The sequence below is a fragment of the Chamaea fasciata genome, unplaced genomic scaffold (assembly GCF_029207755.1).
Source record: "Chamaea fasciata isolate MVZ Bird 193981 ecotype frontalis unplaced genomic scaffold, bChaFas1.0.hap1 SCAF_5, whole genome shotgun sequence".
Classification (NCBI taxonomy): Eukaryota; Metazoa; Chordata; class Aves; order Passeriformes; family Sylviidae; genus Chamaea; species Chamaea fasciata.
Window position 1 is genome coordinate 27,068,185 of NW_027094090.1, and position 13,112 is coordinate 27,081,296.

Sequence of the window (13,112 nt, forward strand, 5' to 3'; positions counted from 1 at the left end):
CAGTTTTCTTCCATAGGTACTTCATTTTAAGTAGATAGTTCAGATGTAAACTATTGTGCTTTCATAACAAAACACACTGGTTCTTGTGGGAAGACAGAGATAGTGCTAAAGGCAATCCTGCCTCCAATATATTGCAGCTGTGTTAATTACCAAATAGTGGGAACAGCCTTGCCCTCACAGCTGGGTGTGATAAAGTGTGAGTTAGTTGGTAGAGAGCCAGTTGGAGTCTGCTGGCTGTGCTGTGAGGAGGAAGGGACAGGAGGTCATGAGAGGGACAGATCAGGTGAGCCACTGTACAAGGGACAGACAGGGTTAGGTGGTCATGCTAGGGACAGAAAACAGTGAGCTGGGACTGCAGAAGGAAGAGAGAAGAAGGAGAGAAAGAGCCAGAGCTGTGGGGAGCTGCCCATAGGATTGCTACATTGAAAAGATATGAAAGACTTCTAGATAACATGATGCTGATACTTGAAGCCCTCTGAAGTTTTTATTGAAGCACTCTGAATGCATGGCCGTCTCAACTCCGACAGTTCTTGTCTGTGTCATTTGAATGCTTGAGAGCAGCTTCATAAACAGGATTTTGAAGTTAGAAGTTGAAACCTTTTCCTTAAGTTTTGAGTAATAACTACTCTGCTTCTGCCTTTATGTGACTATACTAGTTTGTTTTCTTTGTAAACGTTTCATGTATCAAATTTATTAATATTATTTGAGTGTATTATAGTAGTATGGGTATCTCATCCTTGTTTAGAACATGTTCTGTTTTCATATATAGAGATACCTAAACCCTAATTTTGATAACTCCATCCCAATTTAACTCTCTGGTATTGATAAACCAAACTCATGTGCACAGTATAACATGTTTCATGAAACAATGGGAATAAGTTGAAAAAAGCTGTTTCTAAAGACAACTTGTACTTACTACAGCAAACTGTGGAAAATGATATGCAACTCTGTGCGGGGTTTATATACACAGACCATTCAGTGAACTGCTGCTCTGACATTTCACTGACTTGTAAGATCAGAAGAGGGAGTGCTGATATAATTAGATATTAAACCTTTGTAGATGGGGCCTTGTGCCCCGAAGTCCTGCTTACGGTTGCAAATTTTCTCTGTAGTGACTAAAACTGATCTGTGCAAGCTCATATAAGACCTACTATGCTAGAGTTTTCAGATTTGCAAAATTTTCACAAGCTCTGAATGTTTCACCAGGTCAATAATGTAGCTGGCTGGGCATATACTGCCAAAAGTTTTTATTCTTTTTTTTCTATTTTAAATATTAACCCCACTGCATGCATATCCCTTTCATATATTCAGTTTTTCCTTGTTCCTATATTACAAACATTCACCAGAAGACACTTACAAAGTTAGAAGAAGCATTTCAAGAATATTTTTGTTTGCCTTTATAAAGCTTTGGCTCTCTAAATGAATTCAGAACTTCCCACACTGCCTACTAACCAATATTATGCATAAGAAACTCATATTATTGTAGGTCACTGAATTAATTTTTAAAATGCCAATTGACATGATTCCCTTAGGGACTTGTAAGTTGCTGCTATATATTATGTTCCCGCACAAATGTGGAAATTCAGAGTTTTAGAAGGGAAAGCATTTCTAGTACAGAAACAGCTTAACATGAATCAGGTAATGCTTTTCTAACATTTAAATTCTAATAAATGGAAATAGGCAGTCTTTCTAGAGAACTTTCCTTGTCATTGCTCTCAGGAGCTAAGTATTGAGATTGGTGTCCTTTCTTCTGGTACCAAACTTCACAACCTCACTGTATTTTGCATAACCAAAAATGAGAGTTACAAGTACAAATAATAGATACAGCTGGATTCAGTCCACAGTGATACCAAATGGTGGAAGTGAATTAGCCAAAGAAATAAAGCTAGCCAGAGCTATTTGATTGAGTGATTTTTGGTTGAAAAAGATCTTAGATATGTTACTGGTATTTGTTCTATCTTGCTGATGTATAACGTGTGTTCTGTTTTTGTCAAATAGTCAAAAATAGAAGGCTGTAGATGAGAGATGGTAATGAACTAATAAAAAAGTCTTTTCACTTAAATATAACATTGTCCAGTAGCAGTGCAACTCTAAATGGCTTGTCAGCTAGTTTGGTGTTTCCCATGTGCACTAAAATGTAAAAACATGGTAATTTTTATTTTGTAGAATTCTAAAATCTGATATTCAGTATGTGCCTATGAAAGTAGGGCTGCTGCCTTTGGCCCATCCTCCATTATATAAACTCTCTAACACAATCTTGTTAATGTGAAAATTAAAAATTGTTTGGGATTAGTACAAATTGACCAGAATTTCCAAATCACTATAAACATGGTGTAAGTTTCTACAAGCACAGTTTTATGCCAGCATATAATTCTCATCTTTTCAATATCAAGATTTTTTTTTCCCTTTAAGTTTGCTTTTCTGTTTACAGTAGGACTTTTTTTCCCCCATGTAAAATAGCACAATGATTGTGAACTTCTGAAATTTGTCAGTGATGCTGTTGAGCCGTGACTCTTGAATTGGGAATCCACACCTTAGTCATAGGAAAAACACTAAGAAAACATTTAATTTACTCTGAACTGGCTAGAATAAAATGCTGGGTACTGCATGGTATAGAATATTTTTTTTGGCAGTGGGAAGAAAGACTTGATGATATATTGGGTTATTTTCCAGTTTACGTCTCTTGTATGATTGTGTCCTTGAATATGTAGAATTCTTTTTAGTACTGCCCACTGAGTGTGAACAGAAATATTAACAGATGTATTAATGCATCTTTGATTTTAATTTTATATTTTATAAGAGATTATTCAATACTTTTTAATAACGATTTGGTTTCATAGCTTTCATTTTCTTGCGATGTTTTTAATGGTATCACAGCATGCCAAGATATCATAGGCTACTTGATGCTGATCTTTAGCAAATGGTTTAGATTCTTTTTTTGGGTTGCACGGCTAATGAAGGGTTAAAAGCTAAAACCAGCTGAAGGAAGAAGAGGCAGGAGGGAAATGCTTTCTTTGTATTGTTAAAAGAGAACAGTGAATTTATATGAGAATTTTATCAGCATTCTTGGTGATATGCCTACTCTGAATGAATTCCCCACAGATGCAATTTTTTTGGACTGGTTTCTTTATTCTATCTTTCTTCTTTTGAGATACTAGCTTAAAAGGATGTATCTGCCTTTTATGTCCAGAGAATGAAGCCTTGAGGCTTACTTGCCATATATTTCAGACAGCCTGTCTTGTTGTTGGAAGTAAAGAGCAATTTTGCAAATAGGTTTGACTTGTACCGGGGGTGAGGTCAAAGCAAAGAATTAGGGAGGGTAGCCACTTCTTTGCCATTGTTTTTACTATAGTTAATGGAAATTACTCAGAATCTTCTGAGCTTGTCTGCCTGTGTAGAAGAAATGTAAAGAAGCTGGACATTTTTTAAAGACAAGTGTACATGTCTCTATATCTTCACTAAACAGGGAGACATAGATCGTAGGGTATAGATCATAGGATCACATCCCCAGTCAGAGGGTAATTGAGGTTGTGACTTCAGGGGGTTCAATCTCTTACTCAAGCAGAGCCAGCTATGATGACAGACCAGATTCTGCTAGGCTTTATCCAGTTGAGTCTTGAAGACTTTCAAACACAGAGACTGTATAACCTCTCTGGGCAGCTCTGTGCAGTACTCCATTTATTGCTGACTCCTAGGCAGAGAACCATCCCTGAACCACTATCCTTTGAGCCTGATAATACAGCCTTTTTATATTTCATGTTTGATTTTCCATCCATGTCCTGCCATGTCCTGACACAGATACAAGAATCTTGTGAGAGACAGTGTTCCTTGTCAGAATCAAGAAAAATTGTGTGATTGTTATAGACATTCATTTTCTTTTTCAGAGTTAGAAAAAATTCAGTTAATATTATTGTCATAAGACTTGCAGGTATAATACAATAGCTGAACATATCTTGTAGTGTAATTAATTTAGCTCTCCTGTGTATGACCAAGTTCGAAGTCATTAATGTGAACTCAGTAAAGTCAAATGGAGAAAAACTTTCTTTGACTCAGATACTTGTGATTGTTGATTTTTTTTTTTTTCTTTCTAGATCTTTGCTTAAATTTTCAGCTTTTGGCAGAAGATTTTCTGAAGGAATTTTTTACATACATTGATGCTTGCAGATGATCTGGAAAAAAGCCAAACTGGAAAACGTTTATTTAAAATGAGATTTATATCAAGAAAGAATACTTGAAAGATGTGTAATGGGCATGTAGTACAATAGTGTGGTGTCATTTGTTTTTCTAAATTGAGAACAGTTATCCATTCTACTCAAAAGCAATTAAATGTATCTATATAGGTCTTTGCTGTTTTTGATATGAGTAGAATGTGAGACTCTCTACATCACTTTGACTAATTAGTGGCATGGGTTTTTTTCCAGTATTTCAGAAGGACAGAATCAAATTGTTGCATTGGGATGCATTTTTTGTGATTCTTAGAAGGATTTTTTAGGTTTGGTTTTTTTTAATAAATTTTTTTTTTCATTTTTTCTTTTCCCCTTCAGATGGAACTACTGTAGGAGGTAGCACGATTTCATGGCTTAATTAGTTTTGTTCTTTTCGGAGGAAATGCTGAGGACTACATTAGGAGGTGCAGAAGTCATCTTGTATAATGTTATGAAATCTGAAGCCTGGCATTTTAACCTGTGAGGTTGATCAGCAAAACCTAGAAAAGGGTAATTCTGCTGGATGTAGCCAGAATTTCATGCATTGACTTCACACACACACAAAAAAATCATGGTTTGCCAGTCTTAAGTGAAAAATGACCCTTGAAGTCAGTGGTCTCTCAGGTAGCTCTTGCACTATTACATGGCACTTGGAGTTCTCAGGTTAGGGCATGGTAGTGACAAGTGTTACATCTTTGTTATGAAAAAGAGTGGTATTTTCTTACTTGAGGTTTCTACAGCATGAGGATGACCTGGGACTTTTCTCTGGTTTGGTAAATTTTAGAAGTTGCAACTTGGTACATTTTGTCTCTTTTTTTTTGTTATAGGAGTGACACCAGAAGGGTGTCAGAATGACACCAGAATGGCTGGTCTGGGCAAGAACATCAGAATGAAAATGCTAAATAATAAGTGATTTTAGAGTGTAGTTAGCACGTGGTATCATAGGCCTAGAAGATAACCTGAGGATTTGGGTCTTGAAGTAACTTTTATCATATATATAATATCAAAGAGATATATCATATCAAATATGTGTATACCATATCAAGGAGAAGTATCTCCCATGGGAAGGTCTCCATACTGGATCAGGGGAGAAGTGGGAGGAGTCCCTTCCCAGTGGCAGAGACATGTGGTGAACTGACCACAACCCCCTTCCCTGTTCCCTTGTGCCACTGGGAAGGAGGAGGTAGAGAAAATCAGGAGTGAAGTTGAACACAAGGAAGAAAGGAGGGGTGGGGGAAAGATGTGTTTTTTAGTTTTGGGTTTATTTCTCATTATCCTGCTCCGATATTATTGGTAATAAATTAAATTTATTTTTCCACTTGTTCAGTTTGTTTTGCTTGTGTTGTGACAATAACTGGTGAGCAATCTCTCCTTGTCCTTACCCTAACCCACAAACCTTTCATTCAGTTTTCTGTCCCTTGTCCAGCCAAGGAGGGGAATGATAGAGTGGCTTTGGTGGGCAGCTGGTGTTCAGCCAGGGTCAACCCACCACAGGTGTATTATAAGGAGTCTCATCAGTACAGAGTTTCATCCTTTTTGAAGAGTGTCATACTTGACAGATTGGGTTCAAGGCTGTTGGCTAAGTTTTGAAAATTTGTCAGTGGTTGAGTTTACTTTCTTTCCTCCTGTACGTCCTGTGCTTCTTTACTTCTTCTAGAAATTATTAAAATAACGCTTTATCGCAGGCTAAAGGGAGATCTGATTTCTAGATTTGATTATTATTAAAACCATAATCCTTCTCTCTTAGGCTCCTTAGCACTGACACATATATTGTTAAAATATTCAGTAGCTACTGAAGATAAATTTTTCCAGAAGATCACCTAATGATGCAATTAATTGCGTATTTTCCGTTTTTGCTTGGTCACTGTAACAAACAAAAAAACGTTGCATTTTGACATGCCTTTGTGAAACACCTCGTTTTTTAATGAAAATTAATATAAAAGTAATTACTTTGCTTGGCTTTGCATTTCTGCCTTTGTTCTTTGGATTCTGACCTCTGATCGAGGCATCTCAGAAGTAGTCATTATTTTGCTTATTACAACAGGCTTAATTCCTCTTTTATTGTCTTTCCATACTTATGTTTAAAAAAAGCAGGCAAACATCTGTTTGCAATGGTAAATATGGCAATTCTTCTGTCAGTATGTAGCTGAAGAACAGTTAAAGGAATTACATTTCAGTAAACTCAAATTTAGAAAATGGGGAAAAACTTATTTGAAGAATAGAATGATTCACTCTTATTTTTTGTAACAGGATTCTTATTTAATTCTTTGACATATAATGCTGTCACAGAATCGTATAATGCTTTGGGTTGAAGAGACCTTAAAGATCATTTACTCCAACCCCCCTACCATGGGCAGAGAACCTAGACCAGGTTGCTCAGACCCCCATCCGACCTGACCTTGAACGGGGATGGAGCATCCACAACTCTGGGCAACCTGTTCAAGTGCTTCACCATCCTCACAGTAAAGAATTTCTTCCTAATATCCAATCTAAACCTCCTATCTTTCAGTATAAAACCACTTTCTCTTGTCCACTATATGCCTCTCTAAAAGGTACGTCCCCATCTGTTTTTGCAGGCCCCCTTTCGTTACTTGAAGGCTGCTCAAAGGTCTCCCCAGGGCCTTCTCTTCTCCAGGTAGAACAACCACAACTCTCTCAATCTGTCTTCATCAAAGAAATGTTTCAGCCTTCTGATCATTTTCCCAACCCTCTATGTTTTCCTTTTGCTGGGACCCCCAGAGCTGCATGCAATGCTTCAGGTGAAGTATTGGTGCACACACCAGAGTGGAGTAGAGGGGTAGAATCACCTCCCCTGGTGATCGGGCTTGCTGAGCTGTGTTGGTACCTGCTTTCATTCAGACTTCTAAACAGATAGGGTTTTGCAGTGTGACCGTTTCAGGTTTTCTATGTGAAACATTTTTTCTGGATGTTGAACATTTGGAGTGGAATCCTTGGCAGCACATCCAAAATTTGCTCCCATTTTGCTTTAAAAAGCAACAGAAGAATGGCTAGGATGAATATCTTACATGAGGAAAAAGCACTTTGCTGGAATTCTCACTTTCTCCGCTTTCCCTCTCCCTCTGTATTCAGCCATGATTAAGGAACCATACCTCATTCCTGATATGGTGTAACTATGGCTTAGGTTTCTGAGGAGACTTCTATGTTAAAACTGCTAAACCGAAATAATGTCTACAGAGTAGAATGAGGCAAGCTAAAGAGGGCAAAATGATGTAGGTTATGTTGTTGAGATGGAAATAAGCAATAACACCAGGAAGAAAACAGCAGCGTGAAAAGGCATACAAACCTAAAGACAAAAATGGATCCTTTCCACATACCAGTGAAAGATGGCCCTTTCCAATGTGCATGATAGCACTTAAGGGGAAAAGGCTCTCTGTGTCTTGACTGGATGATAATACTAATGCTTACTTACCTAAAAATTTAAAGTATGTTTTGTGGGCATTAGCCTGTGAATAGTTTTGCATATCATATTTATTGTTGAATAAATGTTGTATGTTAATGGTATTCTAAGGTTTATTCTGTTTTCAGTGACTTTTTGCATATAGCTAATGATACTTGAAAAGAGTGACTCAAAGAAGGAGGGCTGCATACCTTTTAAAGCGTTAAAATGCGTTTTTCTTCAAAATCTGAAACTCTTTTTTGCAGCCAGTATTGTATGTCATCTGAGCTAACTGGGGAGTTTGTGTTTATATGAGCTTTCTATAAATCATTCTGCCGGAGTTTTAAAAATTTAATAAATTCCAGTTGTGTCATTTGCCATGCTTTTTTTCTCCTGATGGTTATTTGCTATCTGTTATTGTGTAATGTATATTGGTCTAGTTTAGTCCCCATCTTGAAAACTGCTTTATTAGCCATTTTGTAAGCAATAGTGTACATAAAAGTGAAATTGAGTCATAATATTACTGCACTATCACAGTAATGTGATCATATCTTTTCTACAGTAGGAGGTAGACATAAATCTGTCAATAGCAAAACCTGCAAAATAAAAATAAAAATCCACACCATTGTATTGATGTTTTTTTTTAAGATCTTGGGTCTATCAGCCATCTAGCCTGCATATATTGAACTTATCTTTGCTACAGCAATGAAGAAATCAATTCTGTAGTTTTGCACATAAGTGTCATAAAAATCAGATCTAGGATGTCGTTTTGCTCATTTAGAAAGAATAGATTTATTATTTACTTTGAAAAAAAAAAAAGTGAATGTAAAAACTAGTTGAAGAAGATAATTCTGAATTCAACAAAGCCATGTGGACATGGTCCAGGACAACTGGTTATAGGTTACCCTGCTTAAGTAGGGATGTTGGATTAGATGCCCTCCAGATGTCCTTTCCAAGCATTCTGATTCTGTGAAAATAAAATGTAGAACAAACCGAAGTGCCTCCTATCATTACAAATGGAGAATTGATTTACTTTTTTTAACATCCTTGCACATGTTTTAGTAAGGATGTGGGAAACTCATGCTATGTAATATTGCCAGACTGAAATGATTCTGGAGGAACAAAAAAAAAAAAAAATCATGTTTGTTTCTTTGTTTGTTTAAAAAAGCCTTATGAAGCAAGACAGAAACCCTGAGTTTAAGTGTCAAGGAAATAAAGAAGATGAGGAAGAAACAAAGAATTCTTGATGTAAAGAGTAAACTAGACAAAGTTCTGCTAGGAATAAATCAAATATTATTGATTATACCTCAGTGCAAAAAGACTTGACTGTATCATTTCCCTCTTTTTCAGATCTGATTTTAACTCCTTGCATTGCTCTTCCATACAAAAGAAGTGCATTATTGTTAAAGATCAAAACTGATTTCTGACAATAGGCCCTTAAATTCTGCTCTTGTTAATTATAGTAGTTCCTTCCCCTAAGTTAATCTGCAGGTTAGAAACAGGGCATGAGTGCATGTTGGTTGCTGTGTTATAGGTTTCTGTCACTGAAATGTGCTATCAGTACATCTGTACTGTATTTCTGTTCCACTGATATGACATGCATTCTCTTACTACTGTCACTAGTAATATGGAGCAGGGTGTCTCATAAAGTCATTGTGGCTGTATTTTCTTACTGAATTCTCCAAAACATTTTGTGTCCTGCTCAATCTTTATTTTCCAGACAGAAACATATATTGCTTAAAAAAAGCAATTTAATAAAAATGGTGATACTGACTGCAAAGCAACAGTTTTCTTTTATTACAGTTTTCTTTTGTTTTTCATCTTTAGTCTTAAATGTATTATTCCCAAAAGTATTCTATCTTTTGATCGCAGACTTGAGAGGAGGCAAGAAAAAGCATTGTTTGTGAGTTCAGTAGGCATAGCAGAACATAAGTTTATTATTGTGTCTTCTTGCTATGTGTGCCTGATAAATATCAGGTTTAAATAAAGCTTTTGTATTTGCTATTTTGGTTTGAACAGATTAGTTTCCTTTTAAAAGGCCCAAATATACTTATTATGGTTTTTATTCTAAGTACATTTGATAAGGACAAAGCTTCTAATGTGTGAAAACACAAACAGGTGGTTAAACCAACACTGAAATCTGTTTTCCTTGCATTTACTTCAGAATCAAAGTTTTGGCTTTACAACATGAATTGTAAAGTTCCCAAGAAGTTGTGAAGTTCTATGTTTCAGTTCCCAAGAAAATTTACTGTGCTGGTACTGGTCCACCACACAGTCCAAACCCTAGGGATGATGTTTGTGTACAGGTCTAGAAATGTGGCTTTTTTCCAGCACATGCTGCTCTGTAGTACAGTATATTTCTTAGAATACTCCTTAGTGTTTGCTGTGAGCTGCACTTCTGATTCTCATTTAAAGAAGAGTACAAACCATGAGTGCATAGAATAAGCACTAATGTCCAGCAGGATTCTTTTACATCTCAGCAGCTATAGTTACCTATGAAGTTTTAAAATATTCAACTAATGTGTTTATTAAATCATTGACTCAGCTTTCTCATAGTTGCATTTTAGGCCAGCCTTACAATAATGGAATTTTGACAGTGTAGCAATGCTGGGTCATTGTAGAAGAACAGCAAACCAGCCAAAGGTGCTGTGCAGACGGTTTTAGTCTGAATTCTGCACTGCTGACAGCAAATACACTTTTTCTGCTTAGTCTGTGTCATTCTGCAGAGGTGATGTAACTATTCTATCAGAAATAATCCTGTTGCCATGTCACGGCTGGATTATGTCTTATTTAAATGTATCTGTCTAAAAATGAGATTTTAAATAGAGCATAGTCACTTAGACTTCCTTTATAATTAACTGGGCAAGCAGGCACCCCAAGAGAGCAATATATCCTGTTTTAAAGGACATCTGATATAGATGGAATGAATTGTCTTCTTTTCATGCTTGTCTATTTGGATGAATTGGATAGAGGATCTGGGTGATTAGACTAGACAAACCTATGTTTCAGACTGGTGAAGTTAAGCATGATGAATTTGATGTGTAGAGTGTCATACATGCAGACAAACTTGCAGTGAATAACTGCAAGTCATTCTGATAGATAATAATTGTACTGTGAATAAATTTTTAAAAACAAAGCAATGAATTCTGTTATTAGTTAGAAAATAGGAGTGAGGTGTATGTAGGCAGGTGTATACAAATTCTACAAAGACAGGTATATGTAAAATAAATCAGGCTTTTCAGAAAAAATCATGAAAATGTAAGAATAACATATTAACTTGAAGGGACTTGTTGATGTGTTTCATAAAAAGGTACACAAGGAAGGAACATTTGAATTGCTTGTGTGTAATAAAGAAAAGCAAGCATCTCTCCTGGATCATAGCTTCTAGTCATTTTTAGAACAGTAACTTTCAGGAGTCTTGACTGTTTGTAGGAACAATGTAACTATGTAGAATGTAAGTAATTAAACCTAATGAGGGATTATTAGTTGGAGAATAGAATCAGAAATTCTTTAATCCCTCACTTAATGTATAGAGAAGGGATGAACATTTTAAAGAGAGCAGATGACCTCATCTGACAGTATTACTACAACATGACCTTTTAGTCTGTTGTGATCAATTTTTATTGTGCATTATATTTGCACAGATTTGAGCTATATACCAGTTTACAAACTATAATAGTGTTCAGATCATCTGGTTTTGTGTTACCTTTTAATGATTAAGTATTTAGTCTGCTTAGTACTAGCTGATTGAGTTTATAGGTTGGCAAAAGTTTCCGTTTCGTAAGAACAGTCTTCAGTTGGTTTTATTGATACATTGGTTTGAGTTGCATGCAGTGGGTCAGGTCTGTTCAATCTGTGGAACATACATAGAACAGATAAGTGAGGGAAAGGAGCAGAGTGAGATGGTTTTTTTTCTTGCTTTATTTCAAGCTTATGTTATCTCCTAAAATCATAGGAAGTTTTGGACTGGAGGGGTCTTGAAAGATTACCTAGTTCCAACACCACTGCAAGAGGCAGGGACACCTTCCACTAGACCAGGTTGCTCAACACCCTGTTCAACATCACCTTGAACATTCCCAGGGATGTTTTTTTATATTGTCCCCTTTTCCCCATCCCCCCATTTTTCTTTTCCAGATACTGATACTTTGCTTCCTCGTGTGACAGCTGAGAAGATGAAGAAATTATGGAATACGTACATTTCTGTAAAAGTTGATCCATTCATAATTATGCAGCGTTAGTAGTCAGTTCATTGGTATCTGTTGACTTTATAAACCAAATAAATCCAAATAATATTATAATAAAAAAGGGGAAACGATACAAGGATTCAGAGGTTCACTGTTGTGCTGACTCCTAGTATTTGTCAATATTTCTGTGTTCATTCATATTTGTATTTTGGGCATTCTATGTCTACTGCAGTATTGATTTCTTTTGCCTGCTGGAATGGCTTAATATCTTTTAGAGGCCTACAAGAAGATAGGTTTCTGCCTTGTGTTACTGCAACTGAGTAAGATGGGAAGTTATGCAAGGGAAATGAGAAGCAGATGGACACTTAAAATGAAAGGTGAGAAAGCATAGTAAAAAGAGGGGAAAAAAAGAGTAATGGAGCTATATGAGAACAGAACCTGTATTGATGGTAAAAGGCAATGACTAAACCCTTTCTGTTACAAACATTGTTTCTTAGTGATAAATTGTGAGTAAGCCAAATGCAGAGTTTCTATTAAGGTTTTCATTGCTTACTGTAATGATTTCTAAGGTGTATGTAGAGAAGGCTTGGTAATCAGTTCATAAGGCTATGCCTTGGCTTTATACAAAGGGATATTAAACAGGTGGGAGGAAAGTATACGTGCCTCTCTAGATTTGTTATACACATACTTTCCAAAAACCTTACTGTAATGAGAAATGCAAATATAGGCTAGTAAAAGTTTATGCCTTGGAAATGCTTAGCTTACTCTTTACTCATCAGGTATAGGACACCTCAAATTATTTCATAGAATATTAAGGAATTTTTGTTTGCAGAGTGTCCCACACTTAAAAATTTTTTCAGTAACATGTCTAGTGTGGGCTTTGAATTTGAGCAGATGAGACCTGTTATACCTTTCATTGTGTTTTACTTACTATACTGTCTTCTTTTGTGTTTCACTACTCTTTTCTTATGTTGGTTCCACTGTGTATATCTAGGGTCAGACATCCAGCATGTTTTCACTATTTCCTGCTTCATATTTTCAGACAGTTTCAGAAAAAACAGCATAAAAACAGAGTACTCTGCTGGTGACATCCATTTTCAGTCTTTGATTCTATTTAGTGTTAAAACTTGAAACTTGTCTACAGCTATTTTTGTGTTTTGTTTTCATGGTCTGTAATCTTATTTCTTGCATTTAAATTTATAAAGCTGTTTCACTTACCTCTCAATTTCATGTGCTTTGTTGTCTAAGATTTCTCTAGCTCATGTATTCATATAGTGTCAGGGGAGGTTTAGTTTAGATATCAGGAAAAGGTTCTTCACTCAGGGG

The 13,112-nt window shown here is 36.1% G+C and overlaps 1 protein-coding gene across 3 annotated transcripts in view; it reads left to right on the forward strand.

Annotated features, from left to right (window-relative positions):
• The window catches only part of IMMP2L (inner mitochondrial membrane peptidase subunit 2), a 410,658-nt gene that overhangs the window by 38,690 nt on the left and 358,856 nt on the right, over positions 1 to 13,112 (forward strand). Inside the window, exon 4 of one of the 3 annotated variants that reach the window (XM_066183077.1) lies at positions 11,737 to 12,793. The exons of the other annotated variants lie outside the window; for them this stretch is intronic. Coding sequence (XP_066039174.1) covers positions 11,737 to 11,743 — 7 coding nt within the window. The 3' untranslated portion in view covers positions 11,744 to 12,793. Of the gene's footprint in view, positions 1 to 11,736; positions 12,794 to 13,112 lie in introns of those variants that run through there. 3 annotated transcript variants of the gene reach the window in all.